The sequence below is a fragment of the Lynx rufus genome, unplaced genomic scaffold, assembly GCF_022079265.1.
Source record: "Lynx rufus isolate CCGP_SWC_20201006 ecotype Redwood Valley unplaced genomic scaffold, mLynRuf1.p SCAF_17, whole genome shotgun sequence".
NCBI classification, from domain to species: domain Eukaryota; kingdom Metazoa; phylum Chordata; class Mammalia; order Carnivora; family Felidae; genus Lynx; species Lynx rufus.
In genome coordinates, this window is record NW_025814831.1 from 43,076,710 (window position 1) to 43,101,749 (window position 25,040).

Consider the following 25,040-nt stretch of genomic DNA (forward strand, 5'->3'; position numbering starts at 1 on the left):
GCATGACTTGTCAACCCATCTTCTTTCAAAATAGAATACTCCTACAATACTGACGACAAAAGTATTCCAATTAAAGTAAGACATCACTCAGTTGTAAGTAAACATGAGAGACTAAAATATTTATCTCAGGGGCGCCTGGGTGGCTCAGTCAGTTAAGCGTCCGACTTCGGCTCAGGTCATGATCTCATGGTCCGAGGGTTCGAGCCCCGCGTCAGGCTCTGTGCTGACAGCTCAGAGCCTGGAGCCTGTTTCAGATTCTGTGTCTCCCTCTCTCTCTGACCCTCCCCCATTCATGCTCTGTCTCTCTCTGTCTCAAAAATAAATAAACGTTAAAAAAAAATTTTTTTAATAAAATATCTCAAATCAAGTTTTGTAGTTTAAATTATATGAGATTAAAAACTTAGATGACTTTCTATGAATCTCTCACACAAGCAAAGTTTTATTGTATTATTGATTTTTTAAAAAATCAACGATCCTCAAAATTAGCACCTTCCATTCCATTTGACAGAGGTGAGCTGTCTGGCATACTGCTGCGAGCACTTCTGGTACCTGATTTTCCTTCACTGTTTGGAGTCTTAGACAAACCATATGGCATGTTTGATGAAAGGGTAGATTTTAAAGGAGGTCGTCCTCGTTTTGACTTCTGCCTCTCCTCATCCCTCTTTTCATCCTTTTCACTGTCTTCTTTATTCTGGGTAACAGCAACAAAACGTATGAGAAGGGCCAATGCCTTAGAAAAAAATGAACATTCTACCGACATTCTACTTCTCCAAGGAAAACCATAACTCAAAAAAGGTTATATATTTTATATGTCAACTCTTAGTTCGTGCTTATAGAAAAACCAAAAACAAGTGGTTTTCTAACATAGTTATAATTACATGAATAAGATAGTCTATGGTTTGTAACACCGCAGTCCCACGGTGAAGGCCAGAGTCCATGCATTAGAGAACTGAACTACTCAGCACCCCTCCTTGTTCATTACTATTCCCTGAGGACAAGAAAGAGACCTGCCATCAAACAGACAAAACCTTAGGTGAATTTCTACAGCACAGGCTGAAAACTGAGGGTAGGGATGTTGAGTACAACTAGCCAGCAGATATGTGTTTTAGCTTTATCTAGTACTAGCTTTCAAGACAGTTGTCTGCAAAAAAAATCCTAAAATCTGACAACCCTGAGTCTGCATCCCACAAGAGTGGTGAGTTCCATCCTCTCTTGAGGAATGTGTCCTCTTTTTTGTCACCATCAATCCTGTTTTACCCTTTTACTATAGAGCCCCTATAGACATTTGAGTTTGAAGCCTGTCTCCTAGGGAGTCCCTGGTTTTTATCTTTCCCTAAACAATATGGTAATGTGTTTACATTTTTTACTTTTTAGCTTCTGGGTTACCAGAGAGAAAATCACAATTACCTTAAAGAAATCAAGACGATTATTACAATGAGAAAACAAGATTTATAAAACACAGTATAATATAAATAATACCTATACTTATCATAAAGGATATGACTCTATATACATACTTTTGCTTTTTTCTTCTGTTTTTTCTTTGGTCCACCTTTGTCCAAAGGCCAGATTATCCTGTCAGCCTTCACCCATTCATCATACCTTAAAACAGAGAAAAAAATAAAACTTCACAGTAATACCTTATTTGAAATGTATGCACCAAATGAAACAGCAGTGAGGAAACTAAAGAGTTCAGTTCTACTGTTGGCAGAAACATGAAGAGCACAGGGGCTGGTGTATTGGTAACAAGTACCAGCCTGTACGAGGTGCGTTGTAAACCTGCCACCACCAGGACAAGGCAAGAAAATTTCTTAGGGTAAATGAGCAAGAAAAACCTATGCAGATTCAAGACTGTTTAAACGGCTTTTATTTTCTGTACTGAGCTTTTGTTTCCCAGATCTGAGCTTAACAGAGTAAGTTGATGTTACACTGGCATTCATTCTATTGACCAAATAATGAATGCAGAGATAAGTGAGGTGAATTCACATTTGTAACATGATCAGTTCCAGGTTTATTTATGAAGTCCTTTTCAGCTCTCTTTTCCTCCCAGAACTCTATAGCTGCTAGTATTTTTTTTTTCTTTTGATGTTTATTTTTGAGAGAGGGAGAGACAGAGTGTGAACAGGGGAGGGGCAGAGAGAGACACACAGAATCTGAAGCAGGCTCCAGGCTCTGAGCTGTCAGCAGAGCCCGATGTGGGGCTCGAACTCATGAACCGTGAGAGCATGACCTGAGCCAAAGTTGGATGCTTAACCGACTGAGCCACCCAGGCGTCCCACATAGCTGCTAATATTTCTTTTTTTTTTTTTTTTTTAACGTTTATTCATTTCTCAGAGACAGAGCATGAGCGGGGAAGGGACAGAGAGAGAGGGAGACACAGAATCTGAAGCAGGCTCCAGGCTCTGAGCTGTCAGCACAGAGCCCGATGCGGAGCTTGAACTCACAAACTGCGAGATCATGACCTGAGCCGAAGTCGGATGCTCAACCAACTGAGCCACCCAGGCGCCCCTATAGTTGCTAATATTTCTAATAAAATTTTATTCTGAACTGTTACCTCTAAGACTCTGAAAAATTTTAGAGATCTTTCATTTTTTTATTAAAAATTTTTCTAAAATGTTTGTTTTTGAGAGAGACAGAGCACAAGCAGGGGAGGGGCAGAAAGAGAGGGAGATATAGAATCCAAAGCAGGCTCCAGGCTCTGAGCTGTCAGCACAGAGCCCAATGCAGGGCTCAAACTCACGAGCTGTGAGATCACGACCTGAGCCAAAGTCAGACGCTTAACCCACTGAGCCACCCAGATGCCCCAAGATCTTTCATTTCCTTTAAGTTTTTATTCTGCTTAGCTCAAATTGAAAACTCCTCATTTCCCTTATACCTTCTTCCAAAATATTGACATCACTTTTAAATTTCAACACAGTCCACATTACTAATCAGGGCAAATAAGAAACTAAACTTTCTACAACTAAATGCCAGTTCTTACACTATGTAAATATATAGGTATTTATAGAGCTTAATCAAAATCTAAAATGTGAACACTCAGGCAAAAAACACTACAGGCAGTCCTTACTTTGAACTGCACCATGTTAATGGAAACCATACCCTCACTTTGTAACCTAGTTACCACGGAGCCGTGCGAAGGAAGGACACAGTTCCAATATCCACATATCGGTTGACATAAGACCATGACTTACCTACACTATGGTTTGGAAAAACGATTTCCTCTTGGACTAACCCAATATATTCATTTTACCCGGCTTTATTCTTACCGTATTTCATAATAATCACTCACTTGGACATTTACTGAGGGCCTACTAGCATGCCGGGCACTGTCTGAGAATACAGCGTACACTGTAGAGAGTAGTAAGAAGAAGACCCTTGCTGTCATGCAGCTTGCAGTCTGGTGTAAAAGGCAGACATACAGTAAAATCGAGGACAGTCTACTAAATGCAATAAGAGGGTTATTTATGTATCTGGTCCAAGGCACAAAGGAGTAACTGCCCAGTTTCAAACTTTTACGGGACCTATCACACAACTAAGAAGCACAGGTCTGATTTAGAGTACACCTCTGATTTAGAGGCCACATGGCCTGGTCACCACAGTATGTCATGCGGGTACTCCAGTATTAATACTGCCAACCAAGGGTGGTCCCAGAATCTCTCAACTACAGACCAGCACTCCCCTCACAATTGCACATGCTACCCTGTTTTAGAAACCCAACTGGATTCTCTAGGAGCTACAGTGGCTCTGTTTCCATCAGCAGACCACAATTATACTAGCTTTTAGGAGTACAGAAGGACAATGAAAAACCACGAACCGTATCAGTAACCAGTTAGGTGACTAGTTGGGAAGATAACCAGTGAGGAAGAACGTGAGCATATAATAAAATGACTGTTGGGGCGCTGGGGTGGCTTAGTTGGTTAAGCATCTGACTTTGGCTTAGGTCACGATCTTGCGGTTTGTGAGTTCGAGCCCCGCGTCAGGCTCTGTGTTGACAGCTCAGAGCCTGGAGCCTGCTTCGGATTCTGTGTCTCCCTCTCTCTCTGCCCCTCCCCTGCTCAGTCTCACTCTGTTTCTCAAAAATGAATAAATTTTTAAAAATAAGTAAAATGACTTGAGAAAAGTCATATAGTAAAATATTAAAAAGATGAGAGTGAAGGATAGGAAGGGGACTTTCTAGAAAGATGAGCAGACCCACACAGAGTAAGAGTGGATGGCTGGAACTGAATGGAAGCAGAGAAAAATCAAAGGCTATAATGTGCTACAACTGCAAAGACAGTGACTCAGAGCTGACAAGATAGTACCCCTCTCCCCGAATTCAATATGTGCATACAAAACAACAGATCTCTAAGATCACTAAAGAGTTTGCACAGAACTGGTGAATCATGTTGTATAACTGAAACTAATAGGACAATGTATGTCAACTATAAATATTGAATAATAAGCATGTTTTAAAAATTAAAGTTTGTGGGGCACCTGGGTGGCTCAGTAAAGCATCCGACTCTTGGTTTTGGAGCAGGTCATGATCTCTCAGTTCATTATTTCAAGCTTCGCATCGGGCTCCAGGCTACCAGTGCAGAGCCTGCTTGGGATTCTGTCTCTATCTCCCTTTCCCTCTGCCTCCCCCTGCTCGTGCTCATATGCTCTCTCGCTCTTTCTCTTCTCAAAATATATAAACAAACAAGTTTCTTTCTAGTGTTGGCACAAGTGTGAAGAACATAGGAACCAGTCTGAGAAATTTTAAAGTTTTATATGCTATTCATTAAACCCATACTTTTTTTTTCCTTAAAGTTATTTGAGAGAGAGAGAGAGAGAGAGAGAGAGAGAGAATGTATGTTGGAAACAGACAAAGAGGGGGAGAGAGAATCCCAAGCAGGCTCCATGCCCAGTGCAGAGCCTGATGTGGGGCTTGATCCCATGATCATGAGATCATGACCTGAGCCTAAATCAAGATTCGGACGCTTAACCCAGGCACACCTAAACCCATATTCTTAAAATGATGCAAAATGAAAGAAACCTAACTCTCCCTCACTAAAGAAAACAGTCAACATTTATTGAGTACTTACTGTATGCCAGGCACTGTTCTAAGCACTTTGTATGTTAATACAGGTGTTAAGCACTATTTCTCACAACATTTTATAAAGCAGGTGCTTTATCTTACCCGATTTAGAGGTGAGGGAATTGACACATAACAGCACATTTCTAGTATGTAAGGAAACCTTGAAGCACTCTGGCTCCAAGCAAATACAGGGCAAGCAGAGATATTAAACGCATAAGGCTTTCCAAAGGGGAAAGAGAAGAGTAGAGGAACTGGCCTGGTACTATCAGCTACAGAGCTGATCTGGACTCAAAGCTACATGCAGTTGTTCTCCTGTTGAACATCAACAGTTTCACAGAACATCAACATCAGATAAGTCTATCCCATGACCATGACAGATCAAGACAAAAACAAGACCACTTCATAATAGTATCTAAACATAGGATAAAAAGGAATATTATCCAACCCACAAAAATGACCAACATCCTTTTATCTTGAGTGACTAACTGCTGCTTCTTTATCAATTACAACACTAACCTTGGTCTAGTCTTCTCTTCTTCTAGATAAGATTTATTAAGAAAACCAATCACACAATTATCACCACTTCTTGACCACATCCAATCTACAGCAAAACCCACTTCCTTAAACCCTCCCTAAAATCATCTAACAAGCTCAAATCTGAGTCCTAACATTTTTAAATTAATCAACTTAGAATTATAATACTTGATACAAGCTTGATTTATTTTTATTTTTAAATTTTATTTATTTATTTTAACATTTATTCATTTTTGAGAGAGAGAAAGAGACAGAGTCTGAGTGGAGGAGGGGCAGAGAGAGAGGGAGACACGGAATCCGAAGCAGGCTCCAGGCTCTGAGTTGTTAACACACAGCTCGACACAGAACTCCAACCCATGAACTGTGAAATCATGACCTAAGCCGAAGTCAAGACACTTAACTGACTGAGCCACCCCGGTGCCCCGATATGAGCATGATTTTGAATAAATGTAATAGACAAACCACCTGCACCATTGGGAGCTGCAGGCCTGCCTCCCTGCCCATGGTCTGCAGGATGTTTCCATAAAATCCTGGGCTACTACTGTTTCCAGAGGCGGAGCCTTGGACTTTCATGAATTCATCTAACACTCTCTTGATGAATGCCCCATGGTATCCCTTACTGTGTTCTCCCTCACTGCAAATGAGCAATAAATCCAACCTGTTCAACTACACATAGGATCTTGGTGACCCTTGCCTGAAGTACTGACACAGCTAGTAAAGCACTGGAGATGTTAAAAGTCTTGGAAAATTCAGATAAAAGGTATGCTTTGTAACCATTTGTTTTATATATACCATTTTCTTTGGTTCTTCACAACATTAATCTTTTTGAACCATGGAAATAAATTTCAATAGTAAGAAAATACGTTTTCTGCTTACCTGACATTCCATCCATAGTAATGTACCAAGTATAAAACTTCTCCATCATCAATTTCAGTGCTTTTAATACTAGCTTCATAGATTTTCTGCGTTTTTCCTCGACCATATTTTACTTTCACTTTGGTTCCTGTTAGGCAGGGTTCCATGTCTTCCTCATCTTCCTCCCCATCAGAGTCACATTTGCTTTCAGTTTCTTCCCTGCAGCAAGTTATAACATTGATAATGCTACTAATAATTTAATGGAGAACTAATATATGCTAAAAGAATTCAACATGTAGAATAGTTAAAACCTAAGTATTACCTTAATAGCATGTCAGTGGAGGAGGAGAAGAAGGAGGAGAAGGAGAAGATTTTTATGGACTACCTGCTAAGGAATTTATTTATTACGTAACGGTGCACTGTACCACAAGTAAATCCATATTTCTTAAAGGCCAATCAATAATCACAGTTGATGATGTAGTCAAATTAATCAGTTTTGATAAAGAGCCATGTGCTTTGAAAAAGTCTTTAGGATTCATATTGAAGTGCCACCTTATTATGTGAAAATTATCTAAAGATAGTTTCTAACTTCCTGCAACTAAATTGTCTTGAATCTACTTTACTACCACTCTGCTCAATTTAGAATGGTCTTTAGCATAACTGTTTTATTTTAGTGGGCAGAATAATGAACAAGGGCTATCTACCTCAGTAACCATATCTTTTAAACTAGTTTATATTTTAAAGGTTTTCCTACCGTAACAAAGAAACAACAGATATTTGAATATTAGGTCACTTGTTGAAACTGTGGGATAGCACCAGGAGAACAAAGCTTTGTGTATCTCATACTGATTTCTGTTGTGTTTTTACTCCTCTCCCACCAGCTTTTGTTTAAAATAATCAGGTATAAAAGAAATTGACATAGGGAGGTCTGACAATATTTCAGTATTTTTTATAAACAAAACATTTTGTATTAACCCTCCAAGGATTTAGAAGAGATCTACACCAAAGATCATCCTAATATCATGAGTGGTAAATGTTTCTTTCAGAGGAGGCATTATGCTCTAATAAACGTGGGGCATTTATCTGGGGAGCACTAGGGGAACCGACATGAAGAAGCTTTGACAACCTCATTTGCCCTGGGAAATGTTTTATCTCGAAGGACACATTCAATATTATAGTCTGATAAGGTAATTTCAAAATATTAAGAAACTACTTAAAACAGAAATGTCTACAGATAAAAAAATCTCCCGTTTCCATGATTCCTGTTATAGAATGAGAATACGAACTATGTTTGTCTATATATTCAATCTTTATTTAATAGAAGGGCATATTTTTTTTCATATTCAAGTCTGAAATTTTCTCTGAAACAATTACTTATTCTATTTACATAGCAACTATAAAGGCTTTTAAAACCACATATTACATATATATATAGATATATATATACACATCTATATATATACATATATACACATATATACATATATATACATGTATTACATGTTTTATGTATTAAATACATATTACACATATTTTGATGCTTATTTTTAATAAAACTTCAAACTATAATTAGCCCTGATTTAAGTGGTTCACTTTTGCTTAAATTTATTGTCCAAATATTTCAAATTCTGCACTCACATCATTATATTCAACTCCAATTTTCTCCTCCCAGTTTTCCTAATCCTATTTCGATACAGAACTTTCTTTATTCACTCATCTAATTCACATGTAATTGTGATAGCTCTTGTACCTATTTGGACTGAATCATAAAATCACCTCTCCCACTCACCAATCATTCCTATTTTTACAAGTATTTTCTCAATGGTTAATTTTTAGATGGGTGTCAGCCACTAGTTGGATGCAGCAGGCTACTTTTTCCCAATTTTACTTAAACTTCTAGAAAATTTGTCATCATATAATGTAGTAATCAAAAAGTAACTATGGAGAAGAGCTCATGTTACAAGAACGTGTGTTATGCTGTTGTTGCTGAATTAAGATTCATTTTTTAGTAGCATATAAAAATTAGTAAATCCATTTGACAACACAGAAATGGCCAACTAAACACAGTCGGACATTAATTTGCTCTAGCTGGACTGCCTAATCTTTGGTAATGTTTAAGTCAGTTCAGTCCATACATGTATAATACATGGAAAAAAAATACCAACACTCAACAGCAAACAGAATGGACATTAAAAAACTGAAATTTATTGGTGTGATGTGGGGCAAGAATGTATTTTCCAAACTAGCATCAGGGGTGCATGCCACTTATTCTAATACAATAACTTGAAAAGAAAAATGTCTTAGATAAAGCTAACACACAGAAACATCTGCTAGTACTGTGCACCCATGTGTTTGTTAGCTTTCCCACATTGTACCTTTTTTAAAATGGAATTTTTGCTGTCGCTGTTTCCTCTTGTCCACTTCCTCCATTTTTCTCCAGCTCCCTTCCCTGCTGTCAACTGCAGGACCTTTCTTTTGACTGGGTGGCGCAGCCTTCTGTGAGGCCACTGTTTAGGGCACAAGTGCTATTAAAATGGTGCGACCAGTATATTCTCCAATTCCGAAAGGCGATACACATCATCTTCACAATGTGTCTCACCTTCACTAGACAAGAGGAACGGAAGTCCCAATAAGAAAACATTCCCTCAAACCTGAATCTCTAAGCAGGATCAGAGCGCTGCTGTACCCCAGACAGGTGCTTCTGGAGAACAAATATAAGATAATGTACCTCTCTTGGCTTTTTTCTTCCTCTTCATCTGAGTCTTTATCAGAATCCTCCTGCTTTTTAATTTTCTTCTCCTTTTGCTTTGGTGTATTTTTTCTCCCCAGCAGTAACTCGTTTTCTTTTCTCTCCACGGTTTCATAGTCCTCAACTACATCTTTATTCTCTGTATCATTGTCTTTCAATTTGTCTTCTGTCTTGTCTTCTTCAATTTCCTTTTTAATAGAATTTGCATCTCGAGCTATTCTCCTTCGTCCCTAGAAGGGGTAAAAGCTTTAAAATAGCTATCACTACAAATGGGGGAAAAGGCAGAAAATGTTTCTTTTTCGTAAAGCTTCACAGCAATGACTAGTCTTCTCTCAGGCTTGAGACATAACAATGACAGCCCATCAATTCCTGGGCACTTTTCCTTTCAACCCATATAAATTACTTAATTATGTCCATGTCTACTATGATCCTTGGCTACATACTACATTAGAAGTAAAAATCTCTTCCTTTGTTCACATTATTTTATCTCACTTTTGTATTTCTTGACTACAATAAAATTTTAATTGAATCAGAGTTGACATGTTAATTTCAGGTGTATAACACAGTCAATTGACAATTATATACATTATGCAGTGCTCACCATGGTTAAGTATAATCACCATTGGTCACCAGACAGTTATCCCAATAGTACTGAATATATCCCTTATGCTGTACTTTTCATTCCTGTGACTTATAACTCCAAGTTTGCACCTCTGAATCCCCTATACTTACTTAGCCCATCCGCCCACTCCCTCCCTCTGGCAAACACTAGTTTATTCTCTGTATTCATCAGTCTGTTTCTCTTTTTTCGCTTATTCTTTTTTCTTTTTGAGATTCTACTTGTAAGTGAAATCATATGGGATTTGTCTTTGTCAGACTTATTTCACTTAGCATGTTTTATCCCACTTGCAATATTTCTTGGCTACAATGAATGTTCTAAAATAATTAACTAAACATCAATGATACAGGTTAATAATAGTACTTTTAAAAGATTAACCAGCAAAAAAAAAAAAAAATATTATGGACTCTTAAAGCTCTGTGGTCTCTAATTCCACCATTTTTAAGATAAAATTTACATTATCACTCTATTTCTGTGTGACTACATTTTAAAAGGATTGAATTACATCAATGGCCAACAAGTGAGCGGATTTCTTTGAATGAGTATCTAGAGAGCTCACTAGGCCGGTAGGAACTTGTCTTCCCCCAGAAGCTTTCATCTAGCCTCTTGCATGCTCGACTGACCATGAAACTGGTGAGCCGTTTTATTCTGTCCTAAGTTCTCCTTCAAGTCCACTTCTACACACTGACAGAGTTCCCCTCTACTTGGAATAAAGTGAGGACAGAAAAGGGGCCAACTCAGCACTAGAAAACATTATAATTATATCTCAGTATAATACATTTTCCCTAGTTCCTAACTATGTGTTATTTAAACTTCAAAGTTAGAAAATAAGTTTATTTTTTTTTATCACAAAGAACTAAAGGGTAGGTTCCATGAAGACAAGGACTCTCTTATTCACTTCTATATCCTATGGACATAGCAGGTGTTCTTTATTTTTTTAAGTAAATTTTTATTTAGTTTTATCTTTTATTTTTATAAAGTTTAGCACGGGAGGGGCAGCAAGAGAAGGCAGGCTGTGCACTGCCAGCACAGAGCCCAGCACGGGGTCGAACTCAGGAAATTGTGAGATTGTGACCTGAGCTGAAACCAAGAATCAAACGCCTAACCATCTGAGCCACCCAGGCGCCCCAGCATATGTTCTTTAAATACTTGTAGGTAAATGAATGAAAAGAACTGTTCTCTATCAAACTTCAGGCCTGTATACCTGTGTTTCAGAAGTCCCATTTTAATTTTTAATTTTGATTAATTTATTTAAATAGTTTTTAAATAATTTTTTTAAGTTTATTTATTTTGAGAGAGAGAACAGAAGCAGGGGAGGAGCAGAGAGAGAGGGAGAGACAGAATCCCAAGAGGCTCAGGGCTGCCAGTGCAGAGCCTGACATGGGGCTTAAACTCACGAGTCATGAGATCATGACCTGAGCTGATATCAAGAGTCAGATGCTTAAGTGACTGAGCCACCCAGGCCCCCATTTATTTATCTTGAGAGAGAAAGAGAGCACACACGTGAGCAGGGGGAAGAGCAGAGAGAGAGAATCCCATGCAGGCTCTGTGCTGTCAACACAGAGCCCAATGAGAGGCTTGACCCCACCAGTCATGAGATCATGACCTGAGCCAAAATCAAGACTCAGACACTTAACCGATTGGGTCACCCAGGTGCCCCTATTTATTTATTTAAGTAATCTCTGCCCCCAGTGTGGGGCTTGAACACAGGACCCTGAGATCAAGAGTCACATGCTCTTCCCAGTGAGCCAGCCAGCTGCCCCAGAAATCCCATTTTTAGAAGTTTGCCGCTCATTCATTCAGACAAACGAGGAATTTTTATAAGCATATTTATTACAGCATTTTGTAATCATAAAAAATTGGAGAAAATCTTAAGGAAGGTAAATTTATGGAATATCCATAATATGCAGTACTCTACAGGTATTTTACATAAGATGAGAAACATCTTTATGTAACATCTTTTTATGTTCAGTTTTAAATAAAACTTAAAAAAAAAGATGAGGAACATCTTTATGTAATGACAAGAAAGTATGTCCAAAATACATATAATGGGAGTTATTATTCAGTCTTAAAAAGGAAGGAAATTGTGACACATACACAGATTCAACCTGCAAGACATTATACTGAGTGAAATAAGCCAGGCACAAAAGGACAAATACCGTATGATTCCACTTATATGAAGTACCCAGAATAGTCAAATCAGAGACAGAAAGTAGAATGGCTGTTGCCACAAGCTGGGGGAGAGAGGAATGGGAAGTTACTGTTTAATGATGAGTTTCAGTTTTGCAAGATGAAAAAAGTATTGGAGATGGACGGTGGTGATGACTGCACGACATGTGAATGTAGTTAATGCCACTGAACCATACACTTAGAAGTGGCTAAGATGATAAATTATATGTGTACTTACCACAGTTTTTTACAATTAAAAAAAATGAAAAAGAAATCAAACAAACCAATTTGAATGTTTCATGAAATTCACTAGAAGATTCCATTTACTGGATGATGGTCAGAATAGACAGTTGTTTATTTTTTTAACGTTTGTTTATTTTTGAGAAAGAGAAAGAAAGTGCGAGTAGGGAAGGGGCAGAGAGAGGGAGACAGAGGATCCAGAGCAGGCTCTTGGTGACAGCAGACCCCGACGCAAGGCTCGAACTCATGAACCATGAGATCATGACCTGAGCTTCGGACACTTAACCAAATGAGCCACCAGGCGCCCCAAAATGGACAGTTTTAAAAAATGGTTTCTGAGCAACTAAAAGAGGTAAGAGGTGATTTCATCTCCTCTTTCATTAAATAGGATTTCACTGAAAAATAAGACATAATAGTAACTGAACTTCTTTGATAATGTGATAATTTTTTCTCCTAAAATTTAATAAATCCTATGTAGACATCATTTAGCAATGATCAAAATAATGGATGACAACTTCTGCAAAGGACTTAAATAATAATGGAGAAGAGCAGAGTTAGAAGATAAAAGCAGTGTGCACATGACTAGAAAATAAGATGAAGCATAATAAACTGCCACAAGAATTTTATGTGCAGTGTGCTGTGAGGTAACAGAGAATGAAAAGAACCCATCCAGTTGGAGGCACAGGAATTATAAGGAAGAGATTCATTCATTCAACAACTATTTAGTAAGTTCTTAATGTAGATGAAGTACTATTCTAGATGCCTGGGATCTGTCAATGAACAGAAAAAATACTAATCCCTGCCCTCATGGAGTGTGAATCCAGTGCAGAGTGGGGTAAAAGAAACAAATATAATAAAGAGAATATGAGTAAGTAAATTACAAGTAAAAGGAGCAACATTAGAGGGACTGCAAATGCCAAACAGACAAGGCAGATTACAATTTTAGATAAGGTGACCAGGATAGGCTTCAGTGAAGTGACTTCTTAAAAATTAAAAAAAAAAATTTTTCTAGAAAGCGAGTGAGAAGGACAGAGGGAGAGAGAGAATCCCAAACGGACTCCATGCTCAGTGCAGAGCCCACTGTGGGACTCGATCCCACAACCCTGGGATCAAAACCCTGGCCAAAATCAAGAGTCAGACACTCAACCAACTGAGCCACTCAGCCACCCCGAGCGAGGTGACTTTTTAGCTAGACTTAAAGGAGGTGAATATTTGAGACTGACCCCAGATGAGAATGACTTAAACAGACATAAATAGAAAACAACAGGAGAAATGGTTTTTCAGGAAGAGTAACAGGCATATTTAGAAAAAAACAGGCAGGGGCGCCTGGGTGGCTCAGTCAGTTAGGCGTCTGACTTTGGCTCAGGTCATGATCTCACGTTCCGTGAGTTCAAGCCCCGAGTCGGGCTCTGTGCTGACAGCTGAGAGCCTGGAGCCTGCTTCAGATTCCATGTCTCCCTCTCTCTCTCTCTGCTCCTCGACTGCTCACACTCTCTGTCTCTCTCTCTAAAAATAAAGATTAAAAACAAAACAAAAAAGAATTTTTTAAGGAAAAAAACAGCCAGGCTAGTCTGCCTAAAGCACAACTCAATACTAGAAAACAAACTAGGTTCACTGAAGTATTTTTGTGTATATCTTAAAATGTCCATAATGAAAAATTTTAAGTAATGTTTAAAATAAACCAGATAAAACTAATTGTTAACTACTTACCCTTGGAGATTTTAATTCTATTTCTTCTCTTTCACTTTCACTGTTTGAATCAATATTCTCCTCAGGTTCACTCTTCACTTCTACTAACGGCATTTCTTGATCTACTTTTAGAGCCTCTTCCATTGATTCTTCTAACTCTTTTTTTTCCTCTTTTACTTTTGGTTCATGGTGGTGAACAGTTCTGAACTGAATATTTGCAGAACGGCAGTATTCCTCAAAACCATAGAGATACCTACACAAACAATATTTCATTTTAGGAAATCTTAGTCTTTACATTAACTTGAATACTATATTATTAAACATTTTATTTTTAAAAAGTAAAGCTTAAGACTTTTTTTTAAAGTACTTTTTTTATGGTACTGACTTCTTGGTTTTATACAGGATTATAAACAGGAATATTGATTATACAATTTCTTCCTAAAAAAATCTATGCTTGTGATAACTGAACATAGCTATCATAGTTTTGATATGAAAGTTGTTCACCACAGAAGATATAGCTCTAGAACAGCTATCATCATTTCAGACTGTCAACACTACCTGCATCCCTAACTCTGAAAAGGAAATTTAGGACAACATGAAAAATGGAGTAAAGCAGACTTGGTGCAATGAAATAATGTTCAATCCCAATCATCTATTAACCTGAACTTTTTTATACACTTTCTCTAACTTTAATGTTCTTTGATTGATGTGTTCTTGTTTAACTGTTAACAAATTAAATGGAAAATATTCCCTGTAATATGTATTCTTTGATGAATAAACTATACTACTTACTTTCTATAAGCAGTTTTTACATTGTAGGAAGCAGCTGAATTCAAAATAGGAATGCCAAGGTCCATATAAATTTGCTTCCATACAGCACCACTATCAATCTGGAAAATTAAGTTTTTATTTGTTAACATTTACAAAGGGAAATAATCTTTACACTAACATTCTATGTTCATTAAGAAAATGTGTTTATTACCTAAGTGCAGAAAAGTACATTAGATGATTTAACTTTTTCATTACGTCCTTACTTACATTGTCACATCCACCTTGATGATAAACCAGTCTAAAGAGTTTGAAGAGATTGAGATCTTTATAGCCCAAAACAGGTGGTTTGTTGATTGGAGTACCTTTTTAATATCAGAAAGTAGAAATAAAATTTTTATTCAAATGGAAAATACTGTTACAAAGCTATCAATACAAAGCTTTCCAATTTCTCATTTCCCAAGTTTTATTAATCAGAAGCATCTATTTAAAGAACCTTTAGGGGCGCCTGGGTGGCGCAGTCGGTTAAGCGTCCGACTTCAGCCAGGTCACGATCTCGCGGTCCGTGAGTTCGAGCCCCGCGTCGGGCTCTGGGCTGATGGCTCGGAGCCTGGAGCCTGTTTCCGATTCTGTGTCTCCCTCTCTCTCTGCCCCTCCCCCGTTCATGCTCTGTCTCTCTCTGTCCCAAAAATAAATAAAAACATTGGAAAAAAAAAAAAATTAAAAAAAAAAAAAAAAGAACCTTTAATTATGTAAGACAACATAAAATATTCTCTATATTCTTTATGAAGTATTGTGATGCTCTTTAGATTCACTTCTATGACTAATAAGATCACCTCTCTCACAACTAATATAATCACCTGTCAGTGGACTGGGTACAAGTAAAACCTACAACTACAAGGTACAGCTAACAATGATGTTGGCTCAAGAGGCCTCTGTAAGAATATACACAATTTCACAGGTGTAATTTAGAGCATGGATCCATTTTCCCTGCTTTAACACAAATATTAAAACTGCTGGCAGTAATCTGAAGGATGATTTCTGAAAGCCACAGAGTATCTAGGACAAATTTGTCTCAGGATTTTCTAGGACTAATATAATGTCAAAAAGTAGAATTTATAAAGGCTGTATTTCTTTTAACTCTATTCGAAATCCTATTCTATTTACATAGGACTTGATCTCCTAATTTGTTTCTTTTTTTGAGATCAAGGATGAGGCTAGTTTATTACTGCAAACAGCATTAGGAATTAATGGATATGTAAATTAATATTATGACTGTTCACCTTCCATTAGTGAAATATTATTATAGTATTTTTTGGTTTTATAAGTCCCAAGTAGGCTAAATATAATTATATCCAAACTATTTTCGTATACATTTCTGCTCAAAATAGATAATGGTCGTTTTTATTTCAAATGCTTAATTATTTTCAACTGTAACTGATTCTTAGGCTTTACTTGAAATCCAAATCCACGATTCTAACAAAAATAATGCATAAACCTAGAATGTAAAACTGTAAAAGAAATGACTAAAAGAAATGACTGCTTTTTTTTTTTTTAAGGAGGCTCCACAGTAGGTTTTCAACACAAGGCTTGAACTCACGACCCTGAGAACAAGACCTGAGCTAAGATCAAGAGTCAGACACTTCACTGACTGAGCCACCCAGACGCCCCAGAAATTACTGCTTTTAAATAATGAGCATGAAATACCTCTGTCTTCCATAAACTTATAAAGCTGTTGGAGGAAGTTGTCCCTCTCTTCAGGATCAAGTTCTTCCTCAGGCTGTAAAGGTAAAATATATAAATGTATAGAATAATGAATAGAGCAAGATATATCATCTTCTTTTTTTGTTTGTTTTATGAACCCAGTGTAAAAGGAACTTTGACGGAGCTGGAAAATATGAATTTCCTCCAAACTTTACAATGCCAGATTTTAAGTCATATTTTCATAGAGCTGATCTCATACAACTGTCAAGATACACCATCTCTACCTTTTACCCATCTATCACTCCAACCCTACCCCTGAATATAAGGACTAAGATGAGCCATGAGGAAAGGTTAGGAATTGGTTAAGAGTGTTTTCACCTCATTTGTTTTGTTTTTTTAAAAAAATCCACCAAAATACCATGTGGCCCACACAAATGTATTGACAGATGAGCACAATAATTGCAAACATATTTATTATTTTAAAATAACCCACATACAAACATTAAAATTTTGTTATTGTTGAATGACTATAAACCAGAGGTTGCAAAGTCACAACGTTGTTTGGATAGCACAACGGTTTAAAGAAATGCATATACAACTACATTTAAATGATATTTTGTCCCAGGCCCCGCAATCTCTTCTTGTATCACATAAGTCTGCATTTTCCATTTGCCCTCTTGCATGGCCTTTTAAATAAGACTTTGCAACCCTTGAAAATAAGAAAATGAAAATTACTTCTTAGGAAAGGAAACTAGATACATAACCACAAATTAGTTCCTGGGAATGGGAAAACAATGGAAATATTCATGTAAAAAAACCTACTTCTACAAATACCAATTTAAATTTTATTTTCTTACTAATTATATAAACCTATACAATGCTGAACTTGGCTCTAGTCAAATAGATTTTGATAAAATATCCCCTTTCCTGATAGACTACTTCTAAATAATATGTGGGAAAATTCTGATTTAAAATTTAGAAATACTATGGAAAAACAAACAAAACACTAATATCTTTAGCCCAAATTAAATTATTATAATTTAATTTCAGAATACTGTTTTTCTATGTTCTAAAAGAAAAATTTAGATTTTTGTCATTCAAAGCATATGTCTTTGCATATTCAAAGCAAAAGCAACTATCAGCCAATAAGTATTGAGCATTCACAGTCTACAGGTTCCTTAAAATGATGTATTAAGAATTTTAATCACTAATAATATAGCAGCCAGAATCAATACACATGTAGTTGATTAAAATATATAATTTTAAAAAACCATGAGGCAATCAAGGGGAAGAGAATAAAATCTTTTAGTACATTCATTCAGAATGAGCACGGGAGTACTTTCAGTTTGAACAAATATAAAGAAACGTTAAGTCAAAGTTGTAAGCCTCACCAACGAGCAACATATAGAATTAATCAGTACAGAATTAATAGGGGTCATTACTAAATGTTCAGATCAAAAGATGGCAGTTTTTTCCCCATGTGAATTTTAAAAGTCTTGCTTTTGCAAGGTTATTAGAACAACTCCCAATGAGTTAACTCAAGAAAGAAAGTAATTCAGCAGCCCAAGAATCATTGCAGTATTATTTTTAAGGACTTTGGTATAGGGGAAAAAAGTAACACCTTATGCCAGACTGCCTCTATGCTTTGCCTGTCCTTCATAATTGCAATATTCTCTCCTCAAACCAACACCTCATTTCCAGTATTTATGATCTGGCAGAATTCAAATAAGACCATTGTATCCAGTATATGTAAAAAGTATTTTTTCAAAAGGCACTGATTTGAAATCAAAATTTCTTCCAAAAACAAGTAAACAAAATGAGCCCATCAACTGCAGATTAGGTATTAAGGTTGTAGTAAACATTTCATAAATTATTACTAAGAATATAGTTTTAAGTATATAGATAAAATTTGGTGTTTTAAATACATTTGACTTAAAAGTTAGCAAGGGTGCCTGGGTGGCTCGGTCAGCAAAGCCTCCGACTCTTGATTTTGGCTCAGGTCATGATCTCAAGGTTTTGTGAGGTTGAGCCCTGAATCACGGAGCCAGCTTGAGAGTCTGTCCCTTTTATCTGCCCCTCCTCCATCATGCCAGTTCTCTCTCTCTCTCTCTCAACACCCCCAAAATAAATAAACATTAAAAAAAAAAGTGGATGCCCAAGAGTGTATTAAGTACCGTGAGAAATTATGGCCATAAAATTCTAAGGTCAGGTGCAGTTATCAGATGTGAAAAGAAGACTTATATAAATCAATAAAAAATTCTGCTTATAAATAAATACCTGCTTGAGAGGAAATTTACTTTCCATAAGAAAAGGATTAAGTTATAAACACAGTTTTTAAATTTACCTGATGGTCTTTGCAAAAATTAAAATTGCTTCATCTCTCATAACAAGTAATTCTTCACAATCTTTTTTTCAAATAGCTGTGTTGTCGGTCACCTTGGACTATAAACTGCATATGCTAGAAAATGCCTCCAGCTAGAAGAATCTGCCTCTATGGCTTTTGTATGGGGTCTCATGGTATGTTCTCTGTTCAAGGTATTTTTTTTTTAATGCAAAGCTTTTTTTTTTTTTTTTTTAGATTTACTTATTTAAGTAATCTTTGTGCCCAACGTGGGGCTTGAACTCATGACCCTGAGATCAAGAGCTGCATGTTCTACTCACTGAGCCAGCCAGGTGCTCCTGGCACCTGGTATTTTCATACCTATAGCATCTCTCTCCTGGTCAATAACCAGAAGGTATTGCATTCTTCAAGGGTTTTAAAGTGGGAGGGAGAAGGTTGTAATAATGAGAGGGAATGTCCACTAGACTGCTGATAAGCCTTCTTCCCTTCAGTCAAGCATGTGAAGGGGAATTATGCACCCAGTAAAATGTCAGAATGGAGAACAGGGTTAAGGATATAGAAGAGGCACGATATAAGATCATAATTTCAAGAAATTTACAACTTTTGTTAGCATCAGTATATACTACCTAGTGTTACAAAAGGTAGTTGTGCATCTACCTATATATACTAGTAAATTATGAATTTTCTGACTTTAGAAACTTTATCTTCACATTCAATTCAGACACTTACTGATGGCTAACATGCAGGAGTGTGGGAGGGATATACAAAAGATGCTGTGATTAAAATGAGAGGAGGTAGTACTTTCTACTCTGACCCTCTGAGTCTAACAGAGGGTACAGCAATGTAAAACAAGCCAATGTGATATAATGGTAAAAATGCTGTAAAATACATAAAAGAATACAAGAAGGATGAGTGGTTGGTTCAGCTGGGGATGGTGTGATGGTGGTTCTATTAGGAAAAGCCTCAAAATGTGAACAGCAAATAGCATAAACAGCAAGCAGCATAAACATGAAGCTGGCAAAGGCAGGCTATGATTAAGAAAGGACTTTTTAATGATATGCTGGAGAATTGGAACATGAACCTGAGAGAGGTGAAGAGGAATTATATCAGATTTGTGTTCCTGCCAAGGGGTGCCTGAGTGGCTCAACAGTTAAGCAGCCGACTCTTGATTTCTGCTTGGGTCTCAGTCTGGCAGTTCATGAGATCGAGCCCTGCACCAGGCTTCACAATGGGCATGGAAGTCTACTTGGGATTCTCTCTCTCTCTCTCTCTCTCTCTTTCAAATTAAATAAACAAACAATAACTTAAATTAAATCAAATCAAATCAAAATAAAATAAAAGTTCTCTGTCAAGAATGAGTTTGATGGATTGGAAGGGAAAGGGAAGCTCTTTGATGATGGAAAGAAGACCCTCTACTCCAAAAGGAGAAAGAGAGATATAAAGGCTGAGACTCTTCTTAGTTGAAGGCTCAGTTATTCATGTTTGTAATCCTCCATGTCCCCCCACGTTGTAAGTGCTAGATAAATTCTGAGGTTAGAGACATACCTATTTTACTCACAATCTTATCACCAGGGACTGGCATTTAGCTTAAGTACTCTGTTATTATGTGAATGAAAACAATGTCTCTGAAAATGAACTAGGGAGATTTTCTTCAATTATTTCACATTAGCTGAGTTTCAGAGCTAGCATTATTGATAATATAAATGCAACAGGAGTCATATAAAATAAAAAATAACAGCCACTGAGGATGTTAAGTCACAGGTCGCTGTGGCACAATCACTTATTAGCATTTACTTCATTCTGTCCCTATATACATTAATCAGAAAATGATTATTCACTCAGAAATGGCATGGATTCTAGTTAAAGATACACTTTCTTTTTAAAAATCTTTAAAATAAGATAATACCTTGTTTTTGCTGAGCTATTAACTGGGCTAAGCAACTCTCCAAAACACAAAAGTATACAGAAAGTGTCCAGATTGTCACAATATGTAGTAAAAGATGATGCATGTTACACAGATCCCCTCAAACCCATGAAACTTATACACAATTCTAAAGAGTAGGTCTGGGAAGTTTTTTATCACATAAGAGATTTGAGCCACAAAAGCTGACATTTTGAGAGTGCATAAGGGTGTGACTAAATTTGATTTTTGTAGTTTCCCTGTACTGCACTGTACGTGAAGTACACATCTTTTGTTGATGGGTATTCCATTGCTCATGAACCCCTACAGGCATCCTTAATAAACTATTAATGATTATACGACAGTCTTCCTTTCTTAAAAAAAAATATTATATTCCAGTACACCATGCTTATTTTTCCATACCAAAATATACTGTTTTTGTGAATTAATGTTATTTTGGACAACAGCAGCTTCATAAACCTACATGCTGCTGCCACAACCCCTCCCCGGTCCTCTTCACGGGCACTCACTTCCCCCCCCCCCCTCCTCCACCCCCCCCCCCCCCCCCCCCCCGGCACTCCACCACTAGTCTTCTCAACCTTTCAGTTCTTACCACCCCTTGATCTTCCATCCCCCACCCCACCTACTCCAAAACAAAGAGGCTCAACTCGGGAGTATTCCACAGCAGGCAGATTCTGCTGGAGAAAAGGAGGTATTAAGACGGGGCCCTGAAAGCTCTACTCTGGGGAACTAAGTACTACAAGAAGCACACCGGAAGTGGCAACTCTGAAGCCACCTCTAGCTGGAGGACTGACGTGAAAGAATCAGTGATACCAGTAGCTGCTTAGGCTTTTACCGTATAAAGTTTTAAGTGTGAAATATATTGAATAGCCTCATTTGTTTTTAAAACAGTGCAGTAAATGCTAGAACAACTTATCAGTGGGGTTAATGTATAGAACATTTATAGGTCATACTAAACCTTAACTCAGGCAGCGCTTCTATTTGTTCCCACACAGATGTCTGTTGAATTCTTTAAATCTCAGCTATTGCTTATCATTTTCTGAGTTTTTTAAACTTTCCCTTTTATTTTCCCTATTGTATTTAATACTGATAAAGGGAATGGGCAACGCAAAGGTGATACTCAATGGAATGCACCTGGCAACTCAACAAGCAGCTTCTGAGCAAAATCCAAGTGTGTGTATATGGGCAGGTGGGGTGTTAAAAAAAAAAAAAGTTACATATTGCTGGAGAATAGTGGCAGGGAGAATAGAAAAGTGGGCATGGGTCAAATCTGGAACGGCCAAACTTATAAAAGGCTATGATAAAAGACCTAATCCTCATCCTGTTGGTGCTGAGGCCATTAAAGGATTTCTAGGAGGAACCATTTATGTGTTAGAAAGATGTCTTTGAAAAATGGGTTGGAGGGGAAAAGACATATCAGAAGACACCTGAAATAAGTGGGACAAGATACAAAGGAGAAGGAATATTAGTCAAGAACCTTTATTGCAAGTGACAGAAAACTATCCTAAACTAGCTTAAGCCAAAAATAATTAATTTATAAGCTCACAAAATTATATTAGGAAATGAGACTGCCTACAGAGTGCACTGCCTAAAAAAAAAAAGAAAGCTATTATGAAGGGAAGGTAAATTACCTTCCAAAATGAACTTTCTAGAACCTTACAACAAATCTTCCAACACTTTATTTCAAATAGCAATATGTTAGGCTAATTGCAAGGCCCACACTCATTCATTTATTCAGAAACTATTTAATGGAGGTTTACTATAAGCCAAGCTCTGTGCTAGTTGGTGGATATTCATATTAGTGGGAAAAGGAAAAAACTACAACGAAGAAACCTAACATCCTGTTTTCATAGACCTTACAATGTAGAGGAGAGAAAAATTTTCTTACAAGTCTGTGAAAATTTCTGTAATCTCTCTATACCTCAAGTTCCTCTCTCATAAAAAAAAAAAAAATACTGTTGTGAGAATTAAATAAACAATCGTACTTTAAAAACCACTAAGTCTCCAACACTAAGCTGAGAACTTTATTTGGTGTGGTCATCTTTACCTGTTTGTATCTCCTACAAAAGCTAAATATTTTTTTTAATTTTTTTAATGTTTATTCATTTTTGAGAAAGAGAGACAGAGCATGAGCAGGGGAGGGGCAGAGAGAGGGAGACAGAATCAGAAGCAGGCTCCAGGCTCCAAGCTGTCAGCACAGAACCTGACATGGGGCTCGAACCCACAAACCGCGAGATCATGACCTGAGCCAAAGTCAGACGCTTAACCGACTGAGCCGCCCAGGCGTCCCCAAAAGCTAAATATTTTAACTGTGGTATAATGAAAGGTACCTCTTCACTGATGATATATGTTTGCTCTGGCACAATAGAGTCAGAACACCTCAGTGAAATATAACAAATGAAAACCTGTATTTTAAAAAATATCCGTAAACTGAAAATTTAAATAAAAAAAGAAAAAGTAAGCCCCCCACAACATTAAGTTGTTAGGTAACTCTGGTGATCGATAGATCAAAATGGGTATCAGTAAAGCCTGGCTCCAAGTAGAATTCTGAAGAACTGTCCAGAAAGTTATCATATGCAAAAACTATCAGTTGACAATATAGATTTTAGAGGAAAGAAACAGAAAGTGCACAATCATAATAGGCATAGGTCATTTAGGATAAGGGCTAAATGCCATGACAAGGCCGTATTAAAATATAATAATTAAATCTCGAGCAAATATGAAGGTAAGTAATGTCCAGTATATGACTTTTAGAAAGAGGTGACATTATTCAATATGCCTGAAATACTGTATTTCAATATAAAAGAATAAATACTGCAACCACTTCTGTGTCCTAAAATCAATTTATTCCAGGAGGAATCCCATTTAGATTTCTCATTTTAAAAAATCTACTAGGGAGCCTGGGTGGCTCAGTCAGTTGAGGATCCGACTTCGGCTCAGGTCATGATCTTGCAGTTTGTGAGTTCGAGCCCCACATCGGGCTCTGTGCTGACAGCTCGGAGCCTTGGAGCTTGCTTCGGATTCTGTGTCTCCCTCTCTCTCTGCCCCTCCCCTGCTCATGCTCTGTCTCTCTCTGTCTCAAAAATAAATTTAAAAACATTAAAAAAAAAATCTACTTAGAGTCAGTGTAGAGAACAGACTGGAGAAGGCCAGCAAGGACATGGGAAAGTTACTATTGCATTAGTGTAGGTAAAGGAGAATAGTGGCAGAGAGTAGAAACTGAGGGAAGCAGAAAACCTGAAAGCCATCAAGTAGGCAGAAGAAAGAGGATTTGGTGTCTCATTGGTTAGAGAGGCAAGAATGGGAGGATTAAGGTGAGTGCCATGTATCTGGTGTGGGTAACTGGTAGATGTGCTTCTATTCAAATAAACTAGAGACAACCACGGAAATGACTGCTTTGTGGGCAAAAATGAAAACAGTTCTTGTACATAATGAGTTTGAGAAATAAGAAATCCTCATTGGCAGTTTAATATGAATGTCTAGGGCTAAGAAGAGACATCTTTGATGTACATATAGATTTGGAATCATTACATCACTTAGGAAGTAAACTAGAAAAAAATGTAATGTCATGGATGTCAGGTGATTGAAGAAGGTAGGCATGTCAAAAATGCTGAAAACTGCTAAGGAGGCAAATGAGATCATGACAAAAATTTGTTGGATTTAGTACAGAAAATTTGTTGAAGGTCACTGGTGACCTTAAGTTGTTTTAGCTGTGGTGGGGGGGTACACACTACAGTGAATTAAGAATGAACAGGAGGTCAGGAAATAGAACAATGTATATAACTGAGCAATCTGGTCCATAAGGGTGAGGAAAGAGGGCAGTATCTGGAGGGGCTGCTAGAAGGTTGGGAGAGAGAGAAGCATGTTTTTAAAAACTGGAGAGAAGGATGGGGCGCCTGGGTGGCGCAGTCGGTTAAGCGTCCGACTTCAGCCAGGTCACGATCTCGCGGTCCGGGAGTTCGAGCCCCGCGTCGGGCTCTGGGCTGATGGCTCAGAGCCTGGAGCCTGTTTCCGACTCTGTGTCTCCCTCTCTCTCTCTGCCCCTCCCCAGTTCATGCTCTGTCTCTCTCTGTCCCAAAAATAAATAAACGTTGAAAAAAAAAAAATTAAAAACTGGAGAGAAGGAAACAGAACAGAATAGGCTAGAGATCCTGGAAAGAAAAGAGACAGTTCATAGACTAAGATAAGGAAAAAGGGAATGAGATCCAGAGCATTAATTGAGGTCCTCATCATAGAAAAAGGCAATGTAACATATTATCACTTGTACTTAAGGGAAGGAGGGTAGGCAGGTGAGGTATAGTGCATGCTCTCCATCAGAAGCTCCTAGTTTCTTTTTGAAGTTGGAGTGGAGTGAGGCAGGGCCAGAGGACACAGGGATTTGATTATAGAAACTGG

At 37.5% G+C, this 25,040-nt stretch overlaps 1 protein-coding gene across 2 annotated transcripts in view; it reads right to left on the reverse strand.

The window, feature by feature from the left end:
* The window catches only part of ARID4A (AT-rich interaction domain 4A), a 64,336-nt gene that overhangs the window by 12,458 nt on the left and 26,838 nt on the right, over positions 1-25,040 (reverse strand). Inside the window, exons 12-19 of one of the 2 annotated variants that reach the window (XM_047079578.1) lie at positions 16,387-16,459; positions 14,950-15,044; positions 14,704-14,801; positions 13,933-14,164; positions 9,174-9,424; positions 6,467-6,664; positions 1,518-1,602; positions 550-691 (exon numbers count right to left, since the gene is read on the reverse strand). In XM_047079578.1, coding sequence (XP_046935534.1) covers positions 550-691; positions 1,518-1,602; positions 6,467-6,664; positions 9,174-9,424; positions 13,933-14,164; positions 14,704-14,801; positions 14,950-15,044; positions 16,387-16,459 — 1,174 coding nt within the window. Of the gene's footprint in view, positions 1-489; positions 692-1,517; positions 1,603-6,466; positions 6,665-9,173; positions 9,425-13,932; positions 14,165-14,703; positions 14,802-14,949; positions 15,045-16,386; positions 16,460-25,040 lie in introns of both variants that reach the window. The other variant, XM_047079577.1, reaches the window with a different exon arrangement.